Source organism: Accipiter gentilis, chromosome 14, assembly GCF_929443795.1.
Source record: "Accipiter gentilis chromosome 14, bAccGen1.1, whole genome shotgun sequence".
Taxonomy (NCBI): domain Eukaryota; kingdom Metazoa; phylum Chordata; class Aves; order Accipitriformes; family Accipitridae; genus Astur; species Astur gentilis.
Genome location: NC_064893.1, coordinates 4,145,915 through 4,170,005, shown reverse-complemented (window position 1 = coordinate 4,170,005; position 24,091 = coordinate 4,145,915). Strand labels below are relative to the sequence as shown.

Below are 24,091 nucleotides of genomic sequence, written 5' to 3'. Positions count from 1 at the left end.
ACACATTGTGATTAAATGAATGCTTTGTGTAAAAAAAAAAAAAAAAAGCAGGGCTTGCTTAAATGTTGCGTAAAAGTCAGGAGGGAAAAAAATAACAAATATAACTTACTAGATAAGAAGGAGAAAGACAACAGCTATAATTTACTAGATAAGGGGATTAACTCTACCAGGACTGCACATCTCCACAACAAAAGACATTCTACATCAAAAAGACACTTCCCCTTGAGAAGATGGACTGAATCCACCCAATAATGAACCTACAGGAGCAAAGAAAAAAAAAAAGAGAGAAACAAGACAAGATGAAGATTGACAAGGGAGGGGTGCATAAACTGTATAAAAGGAATGTAACTATAACAGAAAGTTGCGAGCTTTTGGCGGAGCACTGCCTCCCCGGCCGCCCAGCGCTGTTTTGCTCTCTTATCACTTGCTAATAAATTCAATCCTTTATTTAATACAAATTGGCTCCTCCAGTTTGTCACGAGCGTCTATAACAGGTTCAACATGATTGTACTGACATATTTTGCTGATGGATATGCCAACTATTTTAAAAGATGTCACATATAGTAGATTGTAAGTGGTAGCTACATAAAGTACAGTCCAGATATTTGTAGGTACCACAAATCCACTCTGAAACTTGTTTTATATTTCTGCATACTATAAATATTACCAGTTTAATAGAACTATTAATAAACCTTCACCTTTACTGCAGAATTTGTGCTAGAGATGAATGGACATTCATGCTCCTTTTTTAAGTTTTGCATGCTGTTTTAAAACCATGTATGATTTTTAAGGAAAAGCATATCAGAGAGAGGGAAACACCTCCATATTTTAAATTGTGTTACTTATGGTTCCCGAATAGTAAAATCCAGCATGTTCCAGAACTAGTTCTTTTTGGATTCAGATAATGTTAAACTATGCACATTAGAAATGTACTCCTTTTCCTAAGCCTTCCTCTCTTTTTCTCAAGTAAGCAAAAAGACTGTAGCTTCTATAGTTATGACAAAGGAAGTGCAAATTAACTGAAAATCAGCTAGGTAAACACACATCAGTAAAAAGCACATTGAGAATAATGGAAAGCTGTATTGATTTTTGTTGCTGTTCTTTTAACTACTCAAGGGGAGTAAAGAGCTAACAAGGTTCAGGTCAAAAAGCTCATTCAAAAATCAATGAAAAGAGGTCCCTCAATTTCAGCAGCCTTGTAGCTAGTAACGTATGTCATCAGAAAAAGATAGGAAGTTCCTTTTCAGGAAAGATCTTCTGAGCTTCACACATGTATGAAAATGCTTAGAGGTGAGAACACAGAAAATACACATTAGCTTACACAGTCCAAAAATCAAATGTTTGAGACGTGGATCTCTCTCAGTTGCACACATAGAATTCAACATAAAACTAATAACAATTTAAAACAAAGCATTTTAAATCAAACTGTGACACTTCGGTAGCTGATGACTACACAGGTCAACCATCTTTGCACTGATGGTGAGGTAGATGACTGGGGAAAGTAAACCTCACCAGCTGTGCCACATTGAAGTCAATTACCTTTCAAACTTCAGATACCTGAACTTCTTGCTGAAGCAGTAAACAACCAGATGCTCACTCCTGTAATGTTATCAACAGTGACTTTAGGCTACAAGGCTCTTGGTTTAGAAAAAGAAAAGATGGGGATGGGGAAGGAGATTTACAGAGACTGGGTGTGCCTCAACAAGTGTGAATTTAACAGTGCTCCTCATTAGGCAAATTAAACATTTTACAATACACTTTCCCCTCTAGGTGCTCTCCTCTTCTGTTACTAGGTGGAAACAATTTAGCAACAATCTCATTAACTGAGGATCAGGTTCCTCTGTGCTTCCTTCTTGCTCATTCCTTTTCCCCTCACACTTACATACACAATATGCAGCTGTGGTGCACAGTCAAGAATAAGGGCTTTAAAATATAAGAGCTAGGAATAGAAGTTCCACTCTGAATTGCTTCCAGCCCTAACACTTCTGAATTTAAGTCTACAATAATTTAGCTATAGCTGCAGGAGCACTAATCATGATGAATTTATGTGTTGTTCATCATGTGAGCTGCTTCACTTTAAAAGGCTGAGAGCATGTCTGCTATTCCCCCTCCCACTGCACCAATACAACCACACACCCTCTGTTCCATTTACAGGTTATTTCCCGAAGTACCTTTGAGTACGTGTTTAGCTGCACTGTCTTAAAATGTGTCTACATTACTGAGGTGCAGGGTAGGATTAACATTCAACTTCTGGAATAATTTGAAGGAGGAGGTCAACAGATTAAGTCCCCTCCTCAAAGCAGCTGCTCTTAAAACTGGCATTATACCAGCTTTTGCGCAGATGCATCTCAAATTTCATGCGCACACTATATATGTAAGTCTTGACATATGTATGTATACACACACACACGTAAAATAATCCACATTGTGCCTGGTACAATTCTGTTCCAGAGGAAGCAAAGGTAAAAGTGGAACAGAGGTGGCGGGGAGAGCGTTCCAACAGTTAAAACTTGGTTCTCTTGGATATATGTACATTTAACTCACAAACCAGAAGTTTCCTCTGGAAACATAAAAACCAGAGCACTCTGTAGTCTGTCAGTTCTCACATGAGCTGGGAGTCTCCGGGGCCTCTGTAGTAGCCATTGAACCTGACCTCCACCCAGGTAGGGTCATTTTAAATTTGACTATTGGCACACACCCAAGAAAGGAAGACATTCAGAAGCAATTTGCTTTTGTCAGAGTTCTGCTTTGTTGTCATTTGGGGAAAATGTAACCTAAATAAAGAGGAAGATACAGAAGGCACCAAAACTTCCTTTTGTGTAAAGCAAATGTAGTAGATGTATCAATGTCAGCAGTGGCAGGAGAAAGAGGAAATAAGAAGCTGGGGGAGCCATAGGAAGTAGAGGAAGATGATGGGGACAGGAAAAAAAGAGCATAGCAGGAAGAGGACCAGAGATAGAAAAGAGACGACACCACCAGTAGCAAAGCAAGTACAAAATATCGCATAGACCTATATTCTTCTTCCCTGTGAATATCCTATGACCCCCCACTGGTCCTTGCAGCAGTGTACTTATTTCCCTATAGAAGATATAACTGAAAAACACTCCCCCTCTCAAGATGTCTGGGACTGGTTTCTGTAATTCCCTCCTCTTGCCCCAGTGTGAGAGCTGGGTCTCTTAGAAGCACCATACCACTCCAGTGGTCTTCCTTCCAGTCCCTTTTATTGAGATCTGACAATCTCTGTGGATGAGTTTATCCTCCACTACCTGCTCTCCCCCTCTCCCTTTCATGTGTACCCTACAGAGGGAGTTGAGATGCTGTAAGCAGACAGCAAGCTGGAGTGAAGAGCTAAGGACAGATGTGCTTCACTCTTCATTTCTGTCAGGGAAGAGAGAGGATGATAAAATTCTTCCTGAAATGGATGGAGCAATTCACACCTCTCAGAGCTGTTGTTTCAAACTACATTTATGTCTCAAGCCATATTCATCTCCATCTTGTATTGCCACTCAGCTCAGGACATCTGACTGTGATGAATAGGTCATTTCACACCTTTCTGAAAAGTCTTCTGTTTAAAGGTCAATTTCTTCTAAGTGCTCTATAATCCCCATGCTTATCTAACTGCCTTGAAATCTGGCACAGTTACTGCAGGTGGTGAGTAGAATTATTGATCTAAATCAGAGGTCATCTGAGTCAAGAATTCCCAAGATACATCCTTTTTTTAAAAAAACAGTGTTCCTTAACGTTGTCCAATTGTACCAATGTTTCCTTCGTGCACACGTCTAGAATAAAACTGTGGCCAAAGAGTCTCAGTTGCTTAACACTTACCCTAGCAAATGAAAGGCATCAACTGTTTCCTTGGTATTCAGACTTCAGACGTTTTTAAAAACTTCAGCTCCACACATGCAGCGAATTAAATGCTCCAGACTTCAGGGAGTTCCTGACCCTTTGAGCAGGTCTGAGCATCTCCTTCTATTCCTAAATAAAACCTGGGAAATCTTTTCCTTAAGAGGAGGAGGTTAAGAATCCTTCTTCCTGCACTTACGAAGACGTGAACTGCATTTTGAAAATCAAGAAACATAGGAAAAGAAAAGGTATGTCATACCTCTGAAAATAGTTCAAAAGAGATAGGAGGAAGGGGAGAGGTTAGATAGGTCAATGGAAGCCTACTCTAGGCTCTGGTGGCACTCAGCTCAATAAAGTTATAACAGCATCAACAGCTTAGAAAAAAGTATGTACATATCTACCATGCAACAGCAATGATATATGCAAACAACTGTAGAGCACCAAGTATCTGCCATACAAATGGTGCTTAAAGTACCAACGACTTAGTGAAACAGGAAGGCTGTATAAACTGAAAATGGCAGCAAAAGAGGTTGGGGGAAAGGCAAGGAAACACAAATATATGTTTCCTCTCATGTGCTTCTAGTCACCGTAACGACTGTTGAGATGCTGAGACACAGACCATATCTGCGAATCTTTTCACTGGCCTTATCAGCAGCAACACTCTCAAAGGATTCCACTCCAGGACCGTAATTCCCATTTATGTTTCCAAGCATATACAAAAGAGAAGGAACATTTAGGAATGACCAGATTCCTATACATAGATGCACATTTTTACCCGCTTTTTACTGCTCAGCCTGGCACACCAAACAAGTTTGCTGACTTTTTCCATTGCAACATCACTGGAAAAAAGCTGCTTTGTATCAAGTTGTAGGCAACCTGCCTGGCACAGCATCAAACTGAGACATGGTTGAATGGCCTGACTAATTCCTTAAAGGACTTTCATGTTCCTTTTTGCCTTCCACCACACAAAGGAGGGGCTCATCTCAACAAAAGTGACTGTAGTAGAACCCCTGTCAAGAAAATCACAACTCTGCTAAGCTGCTCCAGTTCATGTCTCCACAAATTTATTTTGAGGTGGATACCGGCGTACCTATAGTGAGTGAATGGGAGGGTCTGCAGGTGTTTCTTTCCAACCTAACGCACCTTAGGTTTATATTTTCCACGTGCTGGAAGCTGCAATACTATCAAGCAATTTGTGATTTAATTAAAGCATTTTCAGTGAAATTCTGCCCTTACTATTTTGTCACTTCCCTTCATTTCTCAAGGGTTGACATTTTTCAGCACTAAGAAACTATTAATTTAATTCTCTAAATAACTTCAGAAATGAACCACATATAATTTTACAAACAACTGTGCATTAGTGAATAAAAGTTACCATGGAATGTGTATGGAAACATACATCAGAATGCTAAAGGTGTTTGTTATAGTCAGGGTTTTAAAATTGAATGCAAGATGAATTCACAGTAATATGATATAATAGAATACTATTGGAAACATCTACTCCAAAAGTACGTATACAGTCACATACTTGCATAGAAATTACACAGAAATTCAGCCTAAATGATGCTAATAAAACAGAACATAAACTCTGACAAAAAAAGACATAAAGCAGTAATTGAAAGAGCAATGAGGTAATCTGATGAACTAAACCCTACAGATATAAAATCAAATTAGAATTCTAGCAATTCTCTCAAAGAACAACTTCTCCTTTAACTTTATCTTCTTATTCAGATATTGCCCATAAAAAACCCCACCTGCATTCAAAATTAACCACAAGCAACAACCTATTAAGTAATTGATCTGTGGATGGCAAAACATCACTCTCATAAGGTACCAGAGTACATCAGATAAATGCCATATTAAATGAAATGAACTCCAAGTAATAAGTCAACATGAACCAACTTTGATTAAGTGTCAATAATGTAAAAGCTCAAAAGTAGGTCAAAAGATAACTTTTGCCCTTCAAGGGCTTAAAACTCATAGAAAGAGTGGGTTCATCTGTGCTATCACAATCCATTTGTTATACGAAGGCAAGTAAAAGATGAGTTCCAAAAGTTCATCATGAAGAGTTGTACCATGATTATTTGAAAATGCAAAGTCACCTGATACTTCAGTATTTCATCAGGGGTGAGACACCTGAAAAGGGACAGGTAAGACAGAGACAAAAGTGCACCTGCAACAGGAATACGCAAAGTCACTCCCTCTACAGCCTTTAATGTAAGGTGATTCTGGTTCTCAATAGAAGGGGAGGGGTGTGCTACTGAAACTCTTTTCTTAGATAGAATGAAAACGGGGCATCTGACTTAATGCTCCTAAAAAAAAAAAAAAATTGCCTGAATGATAATTTTTACACATTTGTTGACAAAGGCTCATACGGGCCAAGTGTCAAAACAATAGTGTGAGTTTTCTTGAATCATTGACAGAAGTAGCTATACTGTCTCTTCTGCTTGTCCCCCAAAGTATGAAGTGTTGCTGAAACCACCTTTGGGTAGCTTTAGACAGATTAGATTTTTTCTTATGTTATATAAATGTACCATCCTTTCCATTAAACAGAAGAGCACTCCACAGAAATACGGCCTTCTCAAACAGAATGAGGAAGATAACTAAGCTATTTTAATCTCTCAAATAAAAGGTTCCTGAGCTTCCTCTTAAATAATTTTTAATTAAAGTATTTAATAGGATTATTCCCACATAGAACACTAAGCATATATCCTTTTGATTTCAAAAGGATTGACCCAGGGAGAATTTGGGGCACAGAGTACCACAATACAGAACCAGTAGTGAGGGAGTAGCATCAAGTGGAACTCCCTTAGATACAGCAACTCTTGGTGAAAACTTTAAAATCCCAATCATAGCAAAAGCAAATGGTGCTCCAAGCATTTTATTTCCAGGAGTTACATTCATCCAGAAAAGCAGAAAGCACTGGTTGTTTTGCTAAAATTCAAGTTAATGGTTAAAAGTAAGTTAAAATGGTTTCTGAAAACTTAAATCTGTGGTCTGGCTTCTTGCTAGTCCACACTATAGTCCGTGTGCAAAAAGCAGTATATCTAACATCAGTAAGTGTTCCCAGTGCCCTTTTTAAAAAATAAAGTATCTCAAAAGAGTAAAGTAAAATTTTCACATGATGAGAGTTTCTTATACATGACTATTTGCATTAACAGACTAAATGTCATTTCTTCCCTTTTAATTAACTTACCGGGTTGACAATATGTCAATAAGTTCTTTTCTGTTCTGGACTCTGAGTGTGTTAGTTCTGTATCTGGAATCCTTACTAACTTCAGGCAAATTCAGGATCTAAGTAAAAATAAAGGTGAGTAAGAAATGTGCTTGGCAGAAGATATTTATATAGCTAAGGAAATTCATTACTGATTTAAGATAGCTTTCCAAAAATCCTTACTTCTCATTAATCTTTTAATATAGAGTAGTAAATTAAGAAAAGATAATGCCTCCTGGTTAATGTTACATAACAAGTACAGAAAAAGACATAAATTAAACTGAAGATCCAAATCTTAGTTGATAGCTTTCACCATTAGCTAGGAGAAATTCTTATTGTAGAACACTAAAAAGTTTGTAAGTTATTACTGTGAGGTTGGGATTATCCTGCGCTGAGCTATATGTCACAGAATAAGAAATATGACTGTACTTCATATGGTAGACTGAGAAAAGCTAGGACAATGTCTAAGAATACTTCTTTCCACTTCAGTAATTTCTGTCAAAAAGGCAAAAAAAGTGAAAAGATGTTTTTCTATTGAAATGTCATAGTTTTTCTTTATAATTTCTTCCAAAAGAATTAATAAAGAAAATAGGTGGTATAACCTCTAAGAAAGGCGAAATATATCTTCTATATGTAACTCCCACCTGGCACATTAGAAATTTAACCATCATGCAAACACAATACGTATTATACTATAAAGGGAATTAAATGTGGAGAATGAGTCTTAGAAATTTGTAGGGGCATTTATGAGACACAGTAGCTGTGTGGACAATCGGTAATTACTATATATCTATTCATGCCACAATGCATTTATATAGGACATAAACAAACAGAATGAATCGTGCTTTCTAAGTCTAATAAAAAATATCACAATAACATCAGCTACAGAGGAAGGCAGAATAGAAGCTTACAAAGAAAGAGACTGTCACATATTCTTCATGTATTTTTACTCACTAACACACACTCAAGATCAATTTTTCTTATGATGAGTCTTATAATCATTCTAAGCATGCTACATTTTTTACAGGGCCATTTCCACGATGGGTTACAAAAAAACAGTACTGGCTCAAAGCTGATGTCCCTATAGCCCATCATCCTATCTCTGCCTGTGGCTGAGTGCAGATGCTTAGGAAGAGCTTAAGAACGGGGCCAGTCCTTAATACTCATCCAAACTCCAGCCATCTTTAGATTAGGGCATTTCTGAGTTGGAGCTGTTTTCCATGTATTTAGCAATCCTCAGTGGATGTTTGCTTTATTAATATGTTCAGTTGCTCCTTGAATCCGTATGCCGATGTACTACCACATGTAAGTGATACATAGATTGGTGTCAATCTCTCCGATATTTGTCTCAAACCTAAAACTCTACTAATTTCTCTGAGACTGGTTCAGACCAATGCCACTACCATTTAATTACTCCTCACTTTGCTGGAGTGAATAAGGATATGGCTTCCCTTCCAAGTGAATAGCTGTTGATGACATAAAACAATCAGCAAAACAGATAATCTTTCAACAGATATTTGGAGATATTCAGAACAGTCACCTTTGACATGGTTGTCACCTAGAGTGACAAAACTAAGCATGGAAACAAAGGTATCAGTAAGTTATGTTAGAACAATGACCATATTACATAACTTTTCTGCAGATTTTTATGTGCAAGGTAACATAAAACATCAATCTAGCATCTTCCATCAACACTTAATTCACAGTATATTTTCTTTTCCTTCTATTTTTACACAATCCACTTTATGAAAATCACAACATACCATAATTTACCTTTAGAAAATGTTCTTTTCCCACCTGAAAGTTTAACAATAATATTGGTAGCCCCTTAAAATTATCTCTTCTATTTAATACTGCCATTTTGGAGTTACAAATCACTGCTTCAGAGAAAAAAATCATGCAAGGTTGTTCAAAGTAAATGATAGTGTACACTTATTTATGAGAGCTTAAAAAAAAAAAAAAACACAAAAAAAATTACTCAGAAAACTACGGTTCCATTTGATGAGTTACATGAAAAATGATCATATGGAGTTGCTCACTCTACTGTTTTAATTAATGTTACTGACTTCAGCTTTAACTTAATGTCCATCTGTTGTAAAGCTGCATTTCTATATATGTTCTTCTCAATTTTTTTGTGACTAACAAAAGCACATTTGAGAAGTAATTCACTAATGTGCCATTCATCTTTCTGCATCATGCTGTTATTTTCTTTATTTCACTGTGACCACTTGGAATGAAATTGCTGTTCTCTGTTTCTAGGCCTCCTTCAAGCTCTAAGATGCATATTCAGAGTTTACACTCTCTGCATTTTGTCCCCCCAACACTAGCAAACCTGCTTGTACTCTCCTTTGCTGTACAGAAAAGCTCAGTCTTTTGAAGACTCTCGCTCAGTATTCCTATTTAGACCAAAGCAGCCACACATTAGGATGTGCTTTTTTAGCACTTGACCACTATGTACTTCAGCCAGCAGTGTTACAAAGTTTTTTCTGCAGTTATCCAAGTCCCCAAACAAGCTACAGTTAATTGTCATTGATTTTGAAAACACCACAGTGAATTATACCAGTTTTTTCTTTCTGCTTGCCTGAAAAGATATGGTTGAAGCAGAATGTTTGCAATTGTTTACAGCTTGAGCCAGCTGTTACATCTCTAGAGTATGTGTCTTCAGGGCAACAGCTTCCATACAGCCTGTATTTTTAGCACCAACTCATCTCAGAAAGGTTCTCTAATAGCAATTCCAGTGTTTGAATTGGTGGCCTCTGCATTTACTAAAGGTTCACTAGGGTGTTGCAGGCCTTCCTGTAATAAAGTCCTCTTCCTTTATTGGCTCTCCCCTTCACGGTGTTTTAAATTCCAAATCACCTTCAACTTAGCACAGAACATAACTCTAACAGGTTTCAGAGCATTCTGCAGACTTCTGCATCACTCCATTTCTGGTCAACGTAACAGCCCAAATCCATACCTACAATAACTCAATAAGGGTAAAATGACTGCTCTTTTTAAAAACAAATATGATAACTGGTTTATAGAAAAATCTAACCATTACCCAAAACCTGAACTATTTTTTCTGGGTTTTTAATCCCTTTGAAATGAGAGCAATCATCATTTTTCCATGTTCTGTACCTCCCACTTTCAATTCTAGAAATACCAGAACACGTTTATAAGGATGAAACAAAAAAACATCAGCCTGCAGACTAGGGCTAATATTCATCTCTACTTAATTTTAGTCCTACAGATTCTGAGGGAACACAAATCATAGAAACGTTGCCTCACCTTCTGGGGTACCATTCACTCCTTATTGATTACAGAGGGAGTACATAGCACAAAGTCACACCATAAGTCCCTCAACTGCACCCTGAAGTGAGGTGAACGCATGGTCTGAATTTTTAGAGCCTTCAAACTCACACCATGATGTCAGAACCTCCTGAGCCAGATCTTCAGCTCTCCCTCACTCAAGGGTGGCAGGATGACCAGTGTTTGGTATGTAATTCTTCAATTCAGGCGACAAAACACCAAGAAGACATTCACAGCTACATCCTGGGACTTTCTGGAAAGATTTCCTTTATAAGACAATGAGTCTGATAAAACTGAGTTGTGGTAGGTAGACACTTATGCAGTCATTAGTCTTCATTCATTAAGATAATGACCACAATGTAGTGGTTAGACACCTGTATGAAGAAAACCCACTGAGCAAACTTTGAAGAGGTTAACTTGTTACTTATTAAGCGAGCCAATTCAAGCAAGCAAAAGAGACCACATCCAGATAGCAAGGTGGGGATATGTACGCCCAAACTGTACTTAAGAGAGAATCACAACAGCACTGTCTTCTTATACATATTCCAGTTATTAGTTGTGAACATCCATGGAAATGTGAGATGTCTGACGTGAAGAAATGGAGGAACATAATGCTCAGTCTCCTGAGTGTGATTAATTTAGGTTAAATATCCAATTTCCCAGAGAAAAACCACAATGGCAGGAATAAGGTAGAACTCTCATTTTTAAAAATGCTGTCTAATGGTATATGGAAAACTCCTTACATATTACTGGGGTCTTTTGTTTGGAAAGCTGCTACACTTTATTTAGAGCACTTTTTTCCCTACAACCACTCCTTCTCTTTTAAAATGTATTCACTGTACAGGGAAAAGCAATTCCAGGTATTAAAACAACAGGAAAAGAGTACGTGAAAAATCCAAAACTATTTTACAACTTTCCAAGCTACTCTCTGTGAAACAGAATTGCCAGTGTCATGTTCCTTCAGTTCAAATACCAGATTTTGAATGCAGCAGTCCTGTTTGAAGATTTGTTCTTCAACATTGTATCTCTGCACCACTCCAAAGTCAGCCCACAGTCCTGTAATATTTCTTTTCTAAGAAGTCCACAAGTTTCTCTGTGAGCACAGACCAGCACATACTAGTGTTCAAAAAGACTACTCACTCAGCTACTGATTGAAATGGCACAAGAACCATCCATCCCCTAGCTTTACTTCATTAATAGCTGTGCCTACCGTGTATTTTATGGAGAAACAGTGACACATTTCTTCCTGAAAAAGGCACCAGTGTGACTTCTGTGACATTCACCATTCCAGAACTGGAAGGTTGTTAGCTTGTTCATTTTTTAGCTAATTAGCTGTGCAGCTGCACAGACTTCAGAAGGGGTTCAGCACCCACAAGTTTCGGAGTTAGGGTATTCTGAATAAAGAGGCAAAGCACAGAAACTGTATCAGTCCCCTAAACTACCAGCCAGAACCCCAGGGTTAGAATTTACACTCGCTACTTATTTTCACATTAAAAGGGAATTAAGAAGCAATCAGTAATTATTTACTTAGTCCAAATGGAAACTATTACACATTTCTGTACTGTCACCTAACACACCATTACCTTGCACACAGTGACAAACTGCTGATCATTTCCAGCTCCCACCACGATGTAGCCATCCTTGGTCTTAAAAGCCTGGAAGAACAAAGATAAGTGATAAACTGTAACTAAACTATAAAATATTAGCACAACTTTTAAGTGAACTTTGTAAATAATGTTCAAATGACTTCCTTAAACATTTCCATCCAGATCCAATCTCTAGTTCTACAGAAGTGGCTCAAAGTCATCTACATGGATGGATGTGGCCCTACTGATTTTTCTCCAGTTTTTCTAGAGTTAAGAAGGTACCTTGGTTAATAGTTTATTTGCTGAAAATGTGCCTTGAGGCATCCTGAAATTTGCAAATGTGTCCCACGCTTACAGGGACTGAGAAGGGTTTATCAGGATAACACTTACTTGCCAGGAGTTATTTATTCAGCTTCGGTCTTAGCCTGACTGAGAGCAGACAGCTGCACTGAGGTGTCACAGACCCTGACCAAATATGCCGAAAAAAATAATTGCCAAATAGCAATGACAAGTTAGGGACTCTCAAGGGGATGAAAGGGATAGGCTGCATCTTTCCAGCTCTTCAGCTGGAGATTAAGCTATCTCTCTGGTCAGTGGTCTCAAGACTGAGCTCCTGGAGAAAATGGGACTTCTCTTCCAGCTTTGAGGATTCATTACGGTGGCCTTACTATCACATTTCATGGTGAACAGAGCATTTAACTAGGTACAACATAACAGCTTTCATTTCAGTCTAAATCATCTCTACTTAGATTTCACTGGAAAAAAAAAATCTGTAATTGGCATCATCCTCAATTTTTACCACTGTGTCATGGCATCTTCTAAAATTAGATAACAAAAACAGATTCCCCTTTCCTCCACACCTCTCCCTTACAAGGGTGTGTAACTGCAGTTTCAGTCATACATGTTACAACCACAATTTTCACAAGCATTTGGGAAAAATCCTTTCACTATTAATTTGACTGTAGTGCAAAAGGCCGGCACAGGCTGGTGCACTAACAGTGACGAGGCCTTGTGCTACTTTCTTGCAGAGAGCAAAACTCATGTGCTATTTTTGTTTTGGGTTTGTGTGGCGTGTATTTTCAGTAGCGGGGGAGGGGGCTGCAGGGGCGGCTCCTGTGAGAAGCTGCTAGAAGCTTCCCTGGCTCCAACTCAGACACGCCTCTGGCCCAGGCTGACCCCATCAGTGACGGTGGTAGCACCTCTGGGAGAACATTTAAGAAGGGGAACTGGCAGTGAGTAGGAGGATTGGAATGTGAGAGGAACCCCTGTGCAGACAGCAAAGTCAGTGAAGAAGGAGAGGGAGGAGGTGCGCCGGAGGAGGAGACGCCCCTGCAGCCCGTGGTGAGACGCCGGGCTGTCCTCCTGCAGCCCATGGAGGGGAGCGGGGGAGCGGAGGCCCCCGAAGATGGCCGTGACTCCCTGGGAAAGCCCGCGCTGGAGCAGTCTGTGACTGAAGATCGGCCCGCGGGAAGGACCCATGCCAGGGAAGTTCGGGAAGAACTGAAGCCCATGGAAAGGACCCATGCCAGGGAAATTTGTGAGGAACTGCAGCCCACGGAAAGGACCCACGGTGGAGACGTTCGTGAAGGACTGTGGGGAGGGACCCCACGGTGGAGCAGGGGACGGGCGAGGAGTCCTCCTCCCCCTGAGGAGGAAGGAGCGGCAGACACAAGGTGTGGGGAGCTGGCCCCAACCCCATCCCGTTTCCCTGCGCTGCTGCAGGGGAGGAGGTAGAAAGACCGCGAGTGGAGTTGAGCCGGGAAGGAGGGAGAGGTGGGGGGAAGGTGTTCTAAGGTTTGGTTTTGCTTCCTAATATCCTTGTCTTGATTTGATTTGTAGCCAATTAAATTGATTTTGTTTCTTCCCCAAGTTGAGCCTGTCTTTTGCCCATGACCATAAGCTGTGAGCGATCCCTCCCAGTCCTTGTCTTGATCCACAAGCCTGCCTTTATATTTTCTCCTCATCCCACCGTGGGTGGGGCAGGGAGGAGCAAGCAAACAGCTGTGTGGTGCTTTGTTACCGGCTGGGCTAAAACCATGACAGTTCTCAGAAGTCAATTTTTTTATGAGCTATCATGTCCTGATCTACAGGTGTGAGTGCTTACTACAAATTTTAGTAAAATAACACTGTGGGAACATTTTAATAATAAAAAGTGTTCCTAAGCCACTGTGGCTTACTCTTCTTCACAAACAGGAATATGCTATTCCAACTGGCAATCTTGCATACAGATACAACTACATCCACACCAAGACTCTTCCACCATCTGGTATACTCAAAGCTTCAAAACTATATGTGGAAAATTATGTCCACTGAAATGCAAGTAACTGCACATCATCATTATGGTATCACTTGTTTGCTCTTGCTATGTTTCATTTCCTGGTAAATAGTATTGGCCAGTGATAAAGTTTAGCAATTTATTTTTCGCACATTTAATTAAGCACTTCAGTCTAAGACACTTAGCAAGCAAAGATGAAATTCAGCAAACATTTAGTCCCAAGCATGCAAAAAAAGTCCCACTGACTTGGCCCAAATACAGTAAAAGTCTAGAAGCATGCATAATATAAAAGGTACTGCATACTCACGCTGAGGAAAGCAATGAGCACAGAAAAAATTGGGGAAAAGAATACAGAAAATAAAGTTATATATGAATGCATAAACATTTTTTAGATGTATCTCTTCATGCAGATTTCTGTCTAAAACAATTGTGACAGAATCTGGTCTAAGAATATGTAAGACACTTCCCCCTGCAAACAAATGGCTTTTAGTAGGAATAGCTATGAACTAAAACTGTCAGTATAAATTCACTACCTTTAGTTACAGGCAAGATCTGTTTTCTGAACACACTGCCCAAATCCTGACCTGTCTTTACTGATGCTCTGAATTCTAAAACCAGCCACACACGTTTCACACAAATTATGGGTTAAACACTACATGTATCTGTGTGCATGCGTAACACAACATAGGTTTTATTGGTGTGACCACCTACTACTAAACACAAATTAGAAATTCTTTTACACATTCTTTTAAACTTCTAGTCTGGATGCCTGTTACAGATTGCAAAGCCTACAATATATGTTGTCTGTACTAATATACAGATCCTCTTCCTCCACACTCCAAAATATATTTAAATTGGTAGTATGGGCAAATCTTAAAGAGTTAACTATTTATCAGCAACTTCTTTTGAGACTCACATCTCTGGAAGATGACTGCAATCACACAATAGCTGCATACCACTAGGAAACACGCATCTGCACCCGTGGGCTGCCCCAGCAGCAGCGGAAGTCACTCTAAATTTAAGGGCCCGGCTATTAGCATGTGTGCTTCAGTTGCTTTGCGGAATGTGTGGGAAAACTGATTATTCTTAATTGCATTGTATATCTAAAAAGCTAAAACAACAATCATGTCATCCTTACACAACAAAAATGGTACCATAATAAATGCAGCAATGTCTTTTTCCATGAAGCTTAACTCAAATGTCTTCAGCTGCTATTTTAAGCTTCCTGTTACAAAACAGCTGATTATTTGCCAGTCATTGCTGCTGATAAAGCAGAAACTTCCAAATGTTATTAGCACAATATTGATGCCAACATTTAAGGGTGATAACAATGGTTTTATTCATCACCCATAAATGTATGCACACTACAGGTTACCACAGGTTACTGTCTGGTCACAGAAAACTTCACAACCTTATTATACAAAGGAGAGTAAGGGCAAAGTGCAGACAGATTTTAATGAGATTTTGTTTTGATAAACTGCTGTCCATCACATCGAATCATTTCACATTAGCACAATAAGAGGCACTACACATACAAGGCAAAAGTCTTTTTCCCTTCCCCTTTTTCTGAAGAACAAGGCCTCTGATAAGATTCTTGAGAGCATGAGCCTGATTTAACCTGATACTCCCATGTGGTATTCTGAGCAACAGGACATCACTCCATGAAGACAAGAAACCTTTGCTCACCTTGAGTACTGTGTTCAGTTTTGGGCCCCTCACTACAGGAAAGACATCGAGTTGCTGGAGCGTGCCCAGAGAAGGGCAACAAAGCTGGTGAGGGGCCTGGAGCACAAGTCTTACGAGGAGCGGCTGAGGGAAATGGGGCTGTTTAGTTTGGAGAAAAGGAGGCTGAGGGGAGACCTTATCGCTCTCTACAACTACCTGAAAGGAGGCTGTAGCGAGGTGGGTGGTGGTCTCTTCTGTCAGGTGGCTGGAGGTAGGACAAGAGGAAATGGCCTCAAGTTGCGGCAGGGGAGGTTTAGGTTGGATATTAGGAAAAATTTCTTTACTGAAAGGGTTATGAGGTATTGGAACAGGCTGCCCAAGGAAGTAGTTGAGTCACCATCCCTGGAGGTATTCAAAAAGCGTGTGGACAAGGCACTTCAGGACGTGGTTTAGTGGGTATGGCTGACAGCTGGACTAGATCTTAAAGGTCTTTTCCAACCTAAATGATTCTATGATTCTCTAAATAAAAAGGAGACCAAAAAATTACTCCACATCTTATTCATGGAAAAGGCAGAGACAGACTGCAAGCATCCAAAGGTGTAGCTTTTCAGTATGATGTGAAAATGTGTTCAGGTTTCTAAGACAATCTGTAAATTCACATTGAATGATATATAGTACATGACCTTAACATATGCATGTTCAAAGCCAGATCTCAAGGTCCAGTGTGCATGAGTCAATACCTCACACTGACTAATGGATGTTACAGGACCTCACTAAGACTCCACACTTTTCCAAACTTGATCCTAGAACACTGTGTATACCTGAGATACTTTGTGTACTGAAACATTTTAACCTCCCTAAACACGTTGAATATAATATAAACTCTATCCATCTTCAGAAATGTCCTAAATTGTTTACAGGTATTGTCCAAAAATGTTATGCAGACTGTACAATAAAGATGAAGGCCAAACTTAACCTTAGCTTATTATCAGAGCGGACAAAGACTTGCTGAGATAATGTGAGGCCAGACTAGCCAGCCTTTGCACTGCCCTAAGTCAATACTCTTTCAAAATCTGCCAGCTTTGATGGTGTTAATGAAAGACCATCAATCTCTTATATTTATTGCCTGCTTTATGAATTTTAAGCCTATATATGCTATGCCAATCATCAATCATACATAAATATCTTTGCATATGTTTCACTTTGCATGTTGATTCCACAAACAAAACTTTAAAATGTAAGGGACCAATTAAAAGATATGCCAATTCCAATAAAATGATCAAAAGTCCAGGTCAGTTTTCAGTATTTGAATCCAAAACACAGAAATCAAAACAACCTGAACATCTGCTGCTACATATGGTGATGCTTTATTCCACCAGGTGTTTATACACATTCATAAGAGCTCCTCGAGCCTCTTCTCCATTCCTTCAGGATAAACAGTCCTAGCTCTCTCAGCCTCTCCTCATATGAAAGATACTCCAAGCCCTTAATTATTTTCATGGCCCTTCACTGGACCTGCTCCAGTATGAGCACGTCCTTGTCCTACAAACCCCATAAGTGGACCCAATTGTGGACCCATAACTGGATCCACTGGTTATTCGTCCCCACCAGTGCTGAGCAGAGGGGAAGGATCACCTCCCTCAACTACTGGCAATGCTCCTCCTAATACAGACCAGGATGCTCTCTTCATCACAGGGGCCCACTGCTGGCTCATGTTCCATTTTTTGTCCACCAGGACCTCCAGGTCCTTTTCTGCAAGCTCCTTTCCAGCCAGTCAGCCCCCAGTCTGTACAGATGCACGAGGTTATTCCCTACCATGTGCAGGACTTCGTATTTCCCTTTGTTGAATTTCATTAGGTTCCTGTTAAGCCATTTCTCCAGCCTGTCAAGGTCCCTCTAAATGGCAGCACAACCACCTGGTGTATCAGCCACTCTTCCCAGTTTCATATATTCTGCAAACTTGCTGAGAGTGCAACTCTGTCCATCATCCAGGTCACTAATGACCATGTTAAAGAGTACTGGCCCAGCGTACCGCTGGGGATGCCACTAGCGATTGGCCTCCAGCTGGACTTCATGCCACTATTCACAACCCTTTGAGCATGACAACTCAGCCGGTTTTCATTCCACCTCAAAAATCTAAATCATCACTGTTGAGGGAGGGCAGAGTGAGCACCCTTCATGGTCTAGTCTCAAAAGCTATTGGCAGATAAATCCAACACACGCTGAAATACAGCCTCCAGCCATCACAATTATTAGGCAGCTTCCAAGTGCCACAAGGACTGTCAAGGTCAAATGCAAAGGATCTAACTGCCACCGAGGCAGAAACTAGATGTTACTTCCTCAGAGACTTCTCAGGAAAAAGAATTTAGAGGCCAAACAATACTTGGAGAGACCAACAGAGCAAAGCATTGGGTTTTTGAAATTGGAGGATTATTCCATGTTTAGGAGAGGTTAACAGCTTTAGTTATCTGAACAAGCTACTGATTATTTTCACTACCAGTTACTGTATTGGCCCCTTTACTGATATTGGCAGTCAATGGTCAAAATATCTGAAACCTTCCAGGCCTCCCCTTGGAGGAAGATTTGCACTACATCAGGTATGGTAAAAGGGATGTGTTACTCATCTTTATGAGTTTTCTTATGTGATGTTCCCATGTGAGTAACAGTTGGGATCTGTAAAGATACTTACAATCCCTTTGCACTGGCAAAAGCTGATGAGATACCCTCAGATTCGAAGTATCTTGCAAGACAGCACTGCCTTTTGATTCATAAAGTTGAGTAGTAGCATCTCTAAAAGCATCCAATGATGGATCATGAGGGGAACAGCTGAGGGCTTCCGGATAGTCACTATGTATTGGTGAGTTCTGGAGCAGGGCTTAAAGGGTCGTAACTTTTGAATGCCTTCTAACTGCTGTTGGTTTTACAGAGCAACAGGCTGATTGGTCCAACTGGCATCATGAAGCAGCTTGCTTTGATTTTGGAAAGACACCATCCTTTTATAAAGGCTAGATACAGTATTTCTGTAAGGTAGGTGTTTGTCAACACAACAGGGAGCACTTTCAGGTGGCATTAAGAGAGAGCACTCTTCTGAGCTCCTTCCCAAGGTTGGCATTGGAGCAAGCAGCTTTGTATGAAGGCTGAACAAATCTTTGGGACCAGCTGTGGACAGTTCAGAACAAAGACAGCTACTTGAGAAGTTTGTAAGCATAAAAACAGAAAACGCTAAACCAGTTTTTTCAAACAAAGTTTTGAAACATATCGCCAACATTTTTTTAAAAAGAGATTAATTTTCATATGCCACTCCTTCCTCTCCCCTCCATCTTCCCATTTACAGCAGTCTCTTCACTCACTCACTCACAGAACTGGCAAACACTATGTGACCATATATACGTCTCTCTTTAGGTGCTTGAAGTACTTCCCTGGTATTAACGGGTGTGGTCAAAGAGAAAAGCTGGTCCCTTACAGGCTTGGAACCACAGAAAAATTGCAATGTTACTTTTAATTTACTGCTTAATTTGTCTTAGGTTACACTTTGAAGTGTGATATTTGATTCAATGCAAAGGTCGCTTAAGGACAAGCATTCTCTAGTCTTAATGTAGATTAAAGGCTGCAGTTAAGAAGGTGATGTATTCAGGATTTCACTAACCTGTACACAGGCTCTCTTCTCCTGCCAACCAAATGTATCTACAGCACGTGTTGATTTTTTTCCTCTCTCTCACCCTATCAAACTCTGGTTCCCAAATACACTGAAGAGTAGGAGATCCTCAATTTTTCTTCAGATCCAGAACAGTTACATTCCTTCCAGATGCGATAAACTTGGCACATCATTTTTCTACCTTTACACATTGGTTTGAATAAAATGTCAGCTGTGCCACAGAACCATGGAGTGGCCACATTCTTTTTTCGTTCAAGGGAAGGGCACAATCCTTTCATAACAACTTAGTATTTAATTACTGTAACAAATGGGAACAAGACCAAGAAGTTTGGTCAGCGGCAGTTCTGAGCAATACATATAAATCATAAAGACCACACACTTTGAAACTATTTGCCTACTTTGCACTCTCTTCCAGTGAAAGCAAACAGTAAAAATAAAAAATGTAAATTTCATGGACTGGATTAACGTATCCTAAATGCTCTCACTGAGCTAACTGAAGAGCAGCATTCCACACAAAGTTTTTCTTTTTTCCTCTGGTCTTCTCAATCTGCATTACTTGTCTCTCTCTCTTCACTGCCATGTTGCAGGACATACTATCCTGCAACTTCACAGATATCATAGTCTACCAGACAGATCAGTATTAAGAATATCTGCAATAATTCTCTTGCAGAGAAGAGAAGTTTGACTGGATGCCACGAGCTTGTGGGAAAGGTGTTTATGGTAAGACTGGGAATGATCACTTTGGTCTCTGAGATGAGACAGAACACTGACACTGATGTCAAGGAAAGCACACCAAAGACTACCAACCAAGGAGATCATTCACTTCTACAGAACCCATGATCCATCAGACAATTTTTCTGATCAACCTTCAAGTTCCATATAAGTGTCAGCACATAAAAAATGACTTTGCCTAACTGATCCAGGAGCAAAGCAGATGAGAGCCATTAAATGTGCTCTGAATGCACCTTACTGAAAGAGGCAGCAAAGTTAACACAAAATCACAGCATCAGACAGGGTTATCTACATTTGGTATTACATTGTATTACTCTGAACACTCACTCAGGAAGCAGGACAGCCTAGTTCTGCTCTTCAGCCCATGTCAAGTTTTTATCCAGTTGCTGCCTAATGTGAGAAGTATAAACTGCTGGGAACAGACTGCAACTGAGGCCTCTCCAATCCCAGCTCACTGTCCTAATAAGTTGGAGACAGGATCCCTCTCTCACTCTTCTGCTGGTCATATGATATTTGCACTGTTCATTTCTCAATTGACTGGATGCAATAAATAGATTTGTAATCTAAAAGTATCAGTTGGGCATGCTATTTACCAAAAAGACTTTTATAGCTTTTATTTCATATTCAATAGTGCAATGGATGTTAACTTTGGATTGCATACCCTTATTTTTAGAGATGAGACTTTTCTCCTGATCATCTGAAAGAACATATGCTGCAAGGAAATGAAACCATTTTCTAATGAGAATGCAATATACATCTAGCCTTACCACCCAAAAAGCCATTTAAAAACTCCTGGAAAAGCAGTGAACAACTTTAAAGTGGGAAATTTGTCACTTTCCCAGATTTCTAAAATTTTAAATACCTAAACTATATGTCAATTAAAAATAAATTCTCTGGTATTGTAAACTGTCATTAAAACTGTTCCTTGCTGTTGAAAAATAAAGTATCAGGCACAGAATCACATTCTCCATTGCCACATTAGTTTTCCATTCGTTTTTCAACAATGAAATTACACACACACAGACACGCACACACAAAATAAATAAACTTTAATCACAGTATCACACTGGAGCCAGTGTAATTAATGTTGTGTCAGCATTTCCATTTAAGCCACCATTTTCAAGAGGTTTATAGCACAGCCATAAAAATTCAGTTAGGTTGAAATTAAGCAAACAAGGTCTTATACAGCTAGAAACATTGAAGTATATATACAGACAGCAGCCAGTTACTACTTATATGGGAATTAAAATAGACGCTTACTGATTTTAAAGGGCACTGCAGAGCTATTTTTTTAAACAATATTTTTCTCAACATTTTTTTTTCCTCAATATTTATAATAATCTCTCAAAAGCCTGAATCCAAGCTATGTTTCCTTACCCTTTTTCCTTCTCACACAATAGTTCACACAATTTCTTCCAATTTGGGGATTGTAAGCATTGTTTTTTTGTTTCACTTTTAAAGTAAAAGAATGCAATGAAAACATTTCTTTTGAAAAACAACACACATGACCACAGTCTGATCCTGATACAGGCCTCCAGGCATTACTGAAGCAAAAATGACAAACAGTCCTTACACCTTCCAAAAATCATGAGATATAGCTGTCTGGAAAATCTGAGTACTCAAATATGAGGTTTTAAGAGTGCTATTTAGAATTTCATTCTAAATGAGGTCCTATTTCTGTTTTCAGTAGAAATCATCAGAGCAGTACTTTTGTCACTATTTCTGTCCCTTTTCCCTCTCTACTCTTTGGCTTTAACTGATGTAGTCGTACAATTTCCAAAGGTGAGCTTTGTAATACTGACTACCTTTTTGGTAACTTGTACTGAGCCAATCAGCCTGGCATTTTGAGCTGCAGATAGAAGACCCAGTGCAAGCAACCTAGAACTCAGACTGGGCAGGCAGTGCTATTAACTTAAAGGTCCTAATAACTTAATGCCCTGCTATAAAGAAGGCTCTTCAAAAAGCTGAGCTGAATCATTTATGAGTTTCTCTGAAAACCAGCCAACTGAGAAAAGCAAGGGATCAAATTAGCACTGATGCTGACAAAAATCAGCAAAAACACTGATGAGGACATAACAATAACAAGGGTGCAAAATTGGCTGCATTTCACAATTTGGCACTTTCACAACTTAAAATAAACAGCATTCATATTTGAAATCTGCCACTTAGCTGCAGAACAGGATGGACAAAGGCAGCAGAAACTCCACTTCATTCTGCCAATGTGCCTTTGCCCTATTTTGGAGATTTTTTTTCAATCAATATATCTCTCAAACAGTATGTGAACCTACACACTATTCAGTAGACACAGTATGGTGAACTCGGTTGAAAATATTTCAACCTTGAATCTTCAGTATCCTTGATTTGTGGTTTTAAGTCAGATTCATTGAGGTTTATTGCATGTAGGTTGTTTTGGTTTAAAACACTACTTTATCTCTAATCAAGGATTTAAAAATTGAACTGGCCAGACATCCAGGACGCACACTACTTAAAGTCCGGAATTTATGCCAAAAAAAATCATTGCCAGGCTATAGGAATAAAGCTAGTGAGATCTATTTTAAAAAACTGAAAAATAATGCTTGATGAGTGGAACACTTACATATGTCTAAAAATGTCAGAAGTCCCCTTCCTCTTCACTTTCCTGTAAATTTCTATTAGGTTTCCTTAAAACTATAAAATTCAGACTTCTGTTTTTCTCTTTTTTTAGCATTCCCCATTAGTCTGAGAAATACTGAAATATAATACCACATTACTACAATTACATTATCTACCTCAAATTTCGCATTATTCAATTGTTAAAGTTTGAAAATCGCTACAATTAGAAATTAAAACCTTTTGAAGGTTTTAATTAGAAATTAGAAATTATACCTTTTGACAACTTAAAACTGTGCTGGACAATATTTAACCAATTTTTCATTCTACCAACTAATAAGTCAAATTATCTGCTAAGAAAGAACTGAGGAAATCTGCATGGTAGTAGTTACTATTTTGGTTTTTAACATAGATCTTTACATCTATGGCTTGTAGAGTGCTTTTGCATAATAAACGTAACTATCCTTTACAAAAGAACTTGTTCTGGAGAATCAACACAGTGTAAGTGTGCTTCTACTATCACAGCCTAAAATCTACATCAAATTTTATCCACATTTGTACAAAATCATCTCCTTGCACCCCTCGCCCCTCCCAAAGTCTGACGGGCATAGCTATGCCAGTAAAATGGTGGGAGAAGGCAATAGGAATAGACAAAAGGAGGACAAGTAGAAAATCCCACCTTTCAAAAAAGATCCCACATTCTTCCCCTGCAGATTTGAAAGGAAAAAAACCACTTAGTTTCCACCCACAGGTACATCATGCTGTTCTTTAACAAACATGCTTGATTCTTATTAATTGCTAGGTTTATTTTGAGGTTTCATCTTGCCTTATGCTGTCATAATTTGGGGGGGGGGGGGGCTCTGGGTGGGCGAGGGACAGCCCCTCTCTCATACAAGGGAGTATGAATATGCAAATGACAATTTTGATTTAATCATGCGAGAATCCTAGGAGCCTGGGGCTTATTTAGGGCAGGATCCTGACTCTGAAGGTCACCCAGTGCCACAGAGTTTTAATTTCTTGGCATGAACAGCCTATCTACTTCCACTGTCAATCTAAACCCTTACTTTTCACTTTCTTAAAGAAAGTCCCAATTGCAAACCACAGTGGCAATTTAAAAGGTTAAGAACCATGACCATATTCACCTCTGCCGAACACTATGACATCAGGAAAAGTACAAAGTTATTGCATTTTTGCCACAGATAATTGCCATAAGTTGATACTGAACACTGCACCAGCATCAC

General features: G+C 39.3%; 1 protein-coding gene across 4 annotated transcripts in view; it reads right to left on the bottom strand.

Moving 5' to 3' along the window:
* SUGCT (succinyl-CoA:glutarate-CoA transferase) overlaps positions 1-24,091 on the bottom strand; it is a 338,675-nt gene that overhangs the window by 196,964 nt on the left and 117,620 nt on the right. For 3 of the 4 annotated variants that reach the window (XM_049816964.1, XM_049816966.1, XM_049816967.1), the window contains 2 exons: positions 11,932-12,003; positions 7,040-7,137 (listed from right to left, as the gene is read on the bottom strand). In XM_049816964.1, coding sequence (XP_049672921.1) covers positions 7,040-7,137; positions 11,932-12,003 — 170 coding nt within the window. The remainder of the gene's footprint in view (positions 1-7,039; positions 7,138-11,931; positions 12,004-24,091) is intronic. The other variant, XM_049816965.1, reaches the window with a different exon arrangement.